General features: G+C 56.7%; 1 protein-coding gene across 1 annotated transcript; it reads right to left on the reverse strand.

Annotated features, from left to right (window-relative positions):
* Positions 1-1,481: 1,481 nt before the first annotated feature.
* Positions 1,482-4,115, reverse strand: LOC104263694 (cytochrome P450 26A1). Its single transcript, XM_059821312.1, has 7 exons — positions 3,927-4,115; positions 3,514-3,738; positions 3,131-3,418; positions 2,860-3,009; positions 2,381-2,515; positions 2,015-2,167; positions 1,482-1,823 (listed from the first exon to the last, which is right to left on the reverse strand). The coding sequence occupies exons 1-7, from the start codon at positions 4,113-4,115 to the stop codon at positions 1,482-1,484; spliced, it is 1,482 nt and encodes a 493-aa protein (XP_059677295.1).
* Between the last annotated feature and the right edge of the window lie 3,888 nt (positions 4,116-8,003).

Below are 8,003 nucleotides of genomic sequence, written 5' to 3' on the forward strand. Positions count from 1 at the left end.
CCTCATAGATGCTATTAAACACCTGCAGCAATTTTGAACTCCATCCTTAATTTTGACCTTGGGAGAACATAATGAAAAAGTGACTGTTTTCTGGGAGCAAACAAAAAATTAAATTAGTCTATATGGTGCTATAAGTGTTCATGACACTGAATTACATTGGTTTACTTTGTAGATGTTTATAGAGCCAGCCTATGTTGTTTGACTTTTGAGGGAAGACTAATAGGTGTAGTAAGGGGGGGAAGAGCACAAAAAACCTCATGGTTGAGCCAAAACAGGGGTCATGCCTAGGGCATTTTATCTGCCCTGCTTACACACCCCCGGGGAATTGCATCTCAACAGTTGATTCCCTGTTAATCAATTCACATTAGTGCCTGCCTTTTAGTTTTCACTTTGCTGAATTCCAGGAAAGAAGTTCTTAAACCAAATGCATGCTCTATCTCTGACCTAGTCAGAGCTGTCGCATTTCAAGAAGAAACCACAGCAGATTTTATTTGCTCTACCAGCTGATAAGAGACACCTTAATAAGTGAAGATTCATAGCCAGCAGACTCAACACAGAAGAAGATCCAGCGGTCTGTTTACACTGGTCACCACCAGTAATATGGGAGGAGAGGACCTTTATGGAATTTTTTTTTTCCTCAACCTATTTTCTGTAGCTACAGAGGAAGACTTATGTTACACATTATTCTCCTGCTTCTCTTTACTTTCTTATTTACTATGGCTCAAGATCATGTGCTTGATAAGGAGACCTGTAGCACTGGCCCTCACTCCAGGTTGTTTTCAGTGAGCATGTATGTTTTCACACTGCTTTTGCCACTTACAGGCTAAAACTTACAACAATTTACTATTCACAAGAGAGAACCACATTGAGGGTGGGAGGCAGGGGAGGGTTATGAGCCTAGAAATAGCAAATAGCTCATTCACAAAAGCAGATCTGACTTCACATCCAAACTCTTTAGACCCATTGGCTACGCTACTCTGTAGCATACACGAAGATCTTCATACAGAGAGGATCATAAAAAATAAACTTTATTATCAAACTTAAAATTCACACATTAAACATAAAATCTAAACACAAATAATACTGAAAACATTCTCAAACATTCTCAAACAATAACCATTTCAGGTAATTTGGGTAAGTAGCTTGTTACCATTGTTTCACATGCCTTTAAGAATATTTCTTAATACATACACCATCGTGAAGTGTCTTCAAATGCTTAGCTGGCCAGCTTTCAATAAGATTTTTAAATAGGGGAAAAACTTATTTCTATAGAAATAACATTATCTAATTATGAATCAGAGACCCATAATTGTAGTGCTTGGGGAAAAAAAATATCATAGCCTTTTGAAATATTTAGAAGACATAAATAACTACTGTACATTTACAAGTTTAAATATTTAAAGGCCTTTGTTACTATAAAAAGTTGCTATGTACATATTAGATGCTATATAAAAATCCAGCCAGAGGCAAGCGTTGAGCTCTCAGATTTGGCCACTGAAACCTGTGAATTTGGTAGGCAGATTGTCCACAGGGTACACTATGGGGCCCGTTTTCATTGTAGGAGGTCCGTTCAGCAGCTGCCAGTCACAGCTCCGAGCCAACTCCACTGTAAATATTTTTAGAAGGACTTTTGCAAACTCTTTGCCCACGCAGCTCCTCAAGCCCCCACCGAAAGGGATGAAACTGAACCTAGAAGAATCCTCTGGAGATGGAGACATGAAGCGATCTGGGTTAAATTCATCCTTGTTGGTAAAGAGATCTGCCACATCGTGGGTATCGCAGATACTGTAAATAACATTCCAACCTTTAGGGATCTGGTAACCCTATCAAAAGAAGAGAAAGGAGACATGAAATGCTTTGCTGGGTTAAGTAAGTTGAAGCGTCAGCACCGGACATGCCGGTGCACCCTGCCTCCCCTCCTGGCTTCTTGCAGGTCACTCTAAGGCAGGTAGGCTACAAGAATGCACTAGTACTTTGCAGCTGCGTTGAGGAACCGAGCCCAAGCCCCGCTTACATTCAGCTCAAGGGTCTTGAGCGCAATTCGAAATCCTCCAGGAACAGGAGGGCTCAGTCTGAGGGTCTCTTTGATGACACAGCCCGTGTACTTCAGCTGCTCCAAGACCTCCATGTCCAGCTGCTTATCTTGGTTGGGACTGCACAGTAACCCCTAGAAAGGAAGATGCTGCCATGACTTTTATGGAGCAGGCAGCCAGGGCTCCTGGCACTGCAAAGCAGCTGCTCCTCAACAAGTGGTGTTTTCCTGCCACCCCCTAAAAGAAGGGCACCACCTGGGTCACAGGGAGCCCTGTCTAGGACACCTCTCCTGGAGGTACCTTCCCACTGCCCGCTCCTGTGAAATGGTTCCGGGTGAGACACACACCTTCACCTGCAGCTCTTTCCTCACTTTCTGCAGGACATCGTGGTGGAGCCCTAGGAAGGCTATCAGCGACGTGGCAGCACTAGCAGTGGTTTCATGGCCCCCAAACAGCAGCTCTGTGGCAGACTCCTTCAGCTCCTTATGCACAGGACAGAGCAACACAAAACAGGTCTTGAATATAGTATCTCCACCGGGCCCACTCCACCTCCCCGTCACTGTGCATCACTCCCAGGCTGGAGCAGACACCCAGGGGCCAGGATGGGGGTGTTGCCTATGCTCTCTGGAGACACGGCCCTGGTACTGTGCTCCACATCCAGCAGCCTGGTTGCAGCCTCTACACCCCAGTGCACTACATAAGCTGGTTTATTGCATGGGGAGAGGCACCTGAGCCTCCTGCTCTCTCCTTTTGGCCCCAGAAGATAAGCATGCTCCTGACAGAGGAGCTGGGCGGAAGGGATGGATGTGGCTCTGGGGAACCTTACCTGCATGTTGAGCTGCTCCCCGTTGCCCTGTGTGTGCTCCATCAGCAGCTGCAGCGCATCCTTGTAGCCGCCCTCAGGCTCCTTGCGGGCCATCTTGGCACGGATGTTCTCCTCGATCTTGGCGTGGATGATGTTGCGTGCCCGCAAGCCCTGGCCAGGCAGCAGGGAGAGCAGCGTGGGACTTAGGCCAGCACTGCCATCCCTCCCATCCATTCCCCGCTGCCCTGGCTGCAGGGGCATCCCTCTCCTCCCGGCCCGACAGGAGCCTTACCCGGTAGAGCCCGCTGAAGGGCACGTCAATGGGGAGGGAGAAGAGATTGCGGATCATCTCCTCGAAGGCCTCCACCAACTCCTGCTCGCCGTCGGGGCTGGCCTGTCGGGGCTGGAAGCCCAGCAGGATCCTCATGGCGATGCGAAACATGAGGCGCTTCACCTCGGGGTACACCAGCAGGCAGGGCCCGGCAGCGCCCAGCCACTGTGCCAGGCAGGCGCTCACCTCCTCCTGGATGACGGGCACGTAGTGCTGCAGGGCGTCCCGGGAGAAGGCCCGCATGATCACCTGCCCGGGGGGACGAGGAGGAGGAAGGGGACACAGGCTCAGCCGCCGCGCCTGAGGCGGCCGCACCCGCTCCCCGCCCGCCGTCGGGGCCGTACCTTTTTGCGGTGCTTGTGCTGCCCGTTGTGGAGGTTGGAGAGGCAGCCCGAGCCCAGGATGGTGCGCACCGAGGCGGGCCACTGCACGGAGACGAGCCGGTGCTCGCCCAGCAGGATGTGCCGCACGTTCTCGGCGCCCATCACCCGCACCGTGGGCCGCCCGAAGAGGTGAGTCTTGTAGATGAAGCCGTATTTCCTGCGCTTCATCTGCAGGAATTTCCGCCTCTGGACAGGGGAGGGAGGGGGGGAATAATAAAACAAGTTTTAAAAAGGAGGAGAGGAAGGGGCAGGGGGAGCAGCTCTTTCCCACCTGGGTACGGGAGCCGGGCGAAGCCGCTGCTCATCCCCCTCCCCTGCAGCCAGAGGAGAAGCCGGGGCGCTTCTCCGCTCCCGGCGGCATCGCCTCGCCTTACCTGCAGCACCATCTGCAGCGTCTCCCCGAAGAAGGGGAGCCCCATGGTGCCCGGGGGCAGCGGGAGCGGGCAGCTGCGGTCGCGGCCGCTCACGCAGTACAGGTCCCAGAGCTTGACGGCGGCCAGAAAGAGCAGAAGGGGCAGCAGGAAGGTGCACAGGGCGCTGGCGACCAGGGCGGAGAAGCCCATGGCTGGAGCGAGTCCAGTCCAGCCCGGCCCCCCGGGAGCTCCGAGTGCGCGGGCCGTGCTCGCCGCGGGCCGCCTTTTATACCCTTCCCAGGTTGCTGCCCACCCTACCTTGGTCCGATAAATTAGTTCACCCAAAGTTCATCTTTAATTGCGGATTGCGGCCTGGCTCCTCCCCCCGAAATCGTTAACTGTTTGCTTTGCGCCGCGCATCCTGCCCGCCGCAGACAGCCGCCGGGGAAGGAAAGGTGCTGCCGGGCGCAGCGGCTCGGGGCTCGCTCCCCGCCGCACCGCGCTCAGCGAGCGGGCTGCGGGACGCCGCCGACAGCTGACAGCCGGGGGCCGGCCGCCTCCTCGGATTTGTGGCCGATGCTCCGCAGAGACCAGCAGGTTGCGCCGAGGCAGAGAAATGCCCCGCTCCAGCGCCCGGCTGCCCGGAGACACCTACCCCGGGGGCGCTCCCCGGCCGGTGCCGATACGCTCTGCAAGCTGCGGAGCTCCTTCGTCCGCCTGCTGCTGTCGCCGGCCGGGAACGGCGAGCGAGCGAGCGGACCCGGGAGAAGCCGGGCCGGTGCTGGGGGCCGGACGGGGCGGGCGGTTCCCCGTGCTGGGGGAGCCCGGTGGCCCGCCGGGCAGCGCCGCGACTGTGCTGCCGCATCGGCGGAGGAGGCTCCGCTGTCCTCTGCTTCACCTCGAAAGGCCCGGCTTGTATTTCTGCCCGGCCGCGGAGGAAGGAGCCGCGGGCAGCAGTCCGTCTCAGCCTCCCGATGCAGGTTCAAGCGCGGGTCACCGAGGGAAAGGGAGGTGAGCGCGGTAAGGAAACACCCAACCCGCCGTACCCGGCTCCTCTCGCCGGGATCCGCTGCCCGCCCTCGCCCGGGGCTCGCCGGCATCCCAGGGCCGTCGGGGCTGCCGCGGCCGGGAAGGGGCACTCGGCGCCGGCCGGGCAGCCGCCGGGGCGCGGAGGGGCTCCCTCCCGGAGGCGGCGGGCAGGCACCGGGAGTTGCTCTCCGGGATGTAGCGGCGGCTCCGGCCAGGAGGAGCGCGGCGGCACCGGGGCGGCCGAGGAGGCTGCGCCTACTGGCGCTCCCGCTGGGTCCCGGCGCAGGAGGCACCGTCCGGGGGACGGGGCCGCTGAGGAAGGGGCGCCCGGCGCGGACCGCGGCTGCGGGGCCGGGGAAGAAGGGACGGAGCCGCGGAGCGCTCTGCTGGGCACGGCTGCTACCAATAAACCATCATGCTCGCTTTCCCCCCCCCCCCGTTTTTGCTTCCTTTTCCCTCGCTGTTACTTTTCCTTCCTTGCTCCAAGACAAGCTCAATAAACGCTGGAAGTTATGTGTGTGTTTTGTGTAGGGGGGAGGAAGATGTCACTTTTAATTACTATTTTTCTGACAACCAGCGCATCACGCGGGACCCACCCTCTTCTTACGATGCCTTGGGGGAGCGGGGCTGCGCGCCTCCGCAGCCCCTTGCCCAAGAGGGACCCCCTCGGGGGGGCACTTCCTCGCCCCCAAGCGCGCAGCCCCTCGGGGTACGGCGCGGCTCCCGGCGCGGCCCCGCGGGGCTCGGCCGGCGCTGCCCGGGAGCGGCGGCCGCGCCCTGACCCGGCGCTCTCCCCTTGCCGGGCGCTGACCTGCTTGTGACCTACAACACGGACCGTGACATCTGCGTGAACCCGGCCGGCAACCGCGCCAAGTTCACTGTCTATCAAAATAACGAGATACGGTGGCCTGAGCACCGATAATTGCCACAGGAAGGCTTTATTATCTCCCCAGCTGTGTACTCCCCAGCCATCGGCTCGAAAAGAATCAAATGGTGAAGAGTGAAAGGGATAATTAAAAACATCTTGGAAGGAGGTCAAGAAATTAACAGCCTGATATGAACAAACTTTGATTACGAGTAACAATAATTACACTTCATTTGTAAATGCTCGTGTTTATCTGCAAACAAAATCAGTTTCAAGTCTTCTTTTTTTTAACTAGATTCATGTTACATTTTTCAGCGGGTGGCTACTGGGTTTGTTAGCACTCAAGGTAATTTTTAAGCTGGAGGAGCCCTGACCCTCACGCACCCAGTGCTGGGCGCTGCAGGCTCAGCCCTGCCCGCAGCCCTGCCCACAGTGGGAGCCTGCAATGCCCGTGGGTCACAGCCACGCCAGCAGCTCCTGCTAATTCAAGTTAGTCATTGCCACTTGCAGGCACCACCTACTGATTTCACCGCTGATAGCCAGAAAGATTCACCTTTCAGGACAAGGTCAGGAGGGGCAGCGGCTCTGGTTCACTATGGGGTCGACCTGCCAACAGCACTTAACTCAGCCCTGCAGTTCAACCTCTTCCAGATTTGACCTGTCACATTTGGGAGCCGCATTTCTGCCCCAGGTAGCGTTGCGCTTGCTGCGCAGCTCTCTGACAGCCTACAGCAGCACAGGCCCTGCTGCAGTGCCGCGGCATGGATGTGCGAGGGCGAGTGGCCAGGGTGAGGTCATTTGTAGCCTGGCATTGAAGCAGGACGATGACAGAGATTCAGGGGACAGGGGAGCTCCCCAGAGCCTTTTCCAAAGGGACTCTGTTCTCGAGCCACATTTCTGCCCTCGCAGGTCAAGCTGCTGCTGGTTCTTCACACAGAGCACACCGCGCCACCAGGCCCAGGACGCACTGGAGGTCCAAGGCGGGTGGTTTCCCCCACTGCTTCCACACAGGATGCGTGACAGTGGGGAGCACAGGTGAAGCTGAAAGGAGCTACTAAACGCATTGCAGTGGAGCGAGGACCTGGGTCCAGCTCTGTTCATAGTGCACAATCAACAGGACTCACTTAATTTTACATGGGAGAGAAATACCCCGTGTCTCAGCGAGGCAGGTGGTACTCGAAAGCAACCTGAAAAGGTGCCCTTGGCACCCAGGCTTAGTTAGCCCCAGGTCCCATCCGCTGGATGGACCCACAGAGCTGCTGTTCTGGCACTTTCCCTGGCAGAGCTAGGCTGCGGGAGGTGACACGGTCAGTCTGGCCAGCCAGCCACCATGGGGCCAGTGTCACCTTGCAAATGGCCCCTCTGCAATGTGAACAGCTTCATTAGGAACAGAGTACTTTCTACCACAAATCAGACGTATTCAGAAATGTCCATTTTCCAAATGTTTATTCCCCAAAGCCCCCTCCCCTGCTTCAGTCCAATCCCTCTGTCAGGCTGCGGCTGGGGAGGGCATCCTGCAGGGACCCCAGAGGGGGGCTTCATGGCAGACCCCAAGCAGCAGCACAGTGCTCAGGCACAACACACACAGATACTACTACTGGGTGAATGAGACGTCCTCTTTGTGCTGGCTCTAACGTGATGTGCAGGAATGACATTAAATATTTACAATAAAAACGACTTTACACCCTATTATTCTAGCTACAGCTGATGCCATAGATTGGGCAGCCCTGGCTTGTGTTTTCCTGCAGAGCCCCACTATCTTCCCTCTTTTTACATCTAAAAAGCTACAGTGTACAGGATGTTCGTCCTGCCTCTCCTATAACACACCCACAGGAGGTAACCCTGGGACAGAAAAGCTCTGGGAGCATTAGCTGTGGGGCTGGGAGTTCGGGTCCCCACCCCCGGTGGCTGGAGACCTGCGTGGGGCAGGGGCTGGCTGAGCCCCCATGGGGGATGCTCCCTGCCAGCAGCTTCAGCAGGTTTTGCCCCCGGGCTGGGGCTGAGGCTCACGCTGGTGCTCAGGAGCAAGGCTCTGCAGGACCCTCCCTACCGGCCTGCACAACAGGAGGGAAAAAAATAGACCTTTGGGGTTTTTGCTCTGCAGTGACCCAGTGCCATACCCAGCCTGGGGCAGCAGCGACCTGCCCCTGGCAGCCGTGGAGGGGCATCAATGCCAGGGCTGGGGCGGGCAGCGTACCCCTGGC

The sequence above is a fragment of the Gavia stellata genome, chromosome 9 (genome assembly GCF_030936135.1).
Source record: "Gavia stellata isolate bGavSte3 chromosome 9, bGavSte3.hap2, whole genome shotgun sequence".
Lineage (NCBI taxonomy): Eukaryota > Metazoa > Chordata > Aves > Gaviiformes > Gaviidae > Gavia > Gavia stellata.

Excerpts from the sequence above, each read along its gene's own strand:
- LOC104263694 (XM_059821312.1), bottom strand. The coding sequence starts at position 4,115 with ATGGGCTTCTCCGCCCTGGTCGCCAGCGCCCTGTGCACCTTCCTGCTG. Across the intron at positions 3,010-3,130 it reads CCTTCAGCGGGCTCTACCGG|GGCTTGCGGGCACGCAACAT; the intron begins GTAAGGCTCCTG and ends CTGCCTGGCCAG. Across the intron at positions 1,824-2,014 it reads TCAAGACCCTTGAGCTGAAT|GGTTACCAGATCCCTAAAGG; the intron begins GTAAGCGGGGCT and ends TTCTTTTGATAG.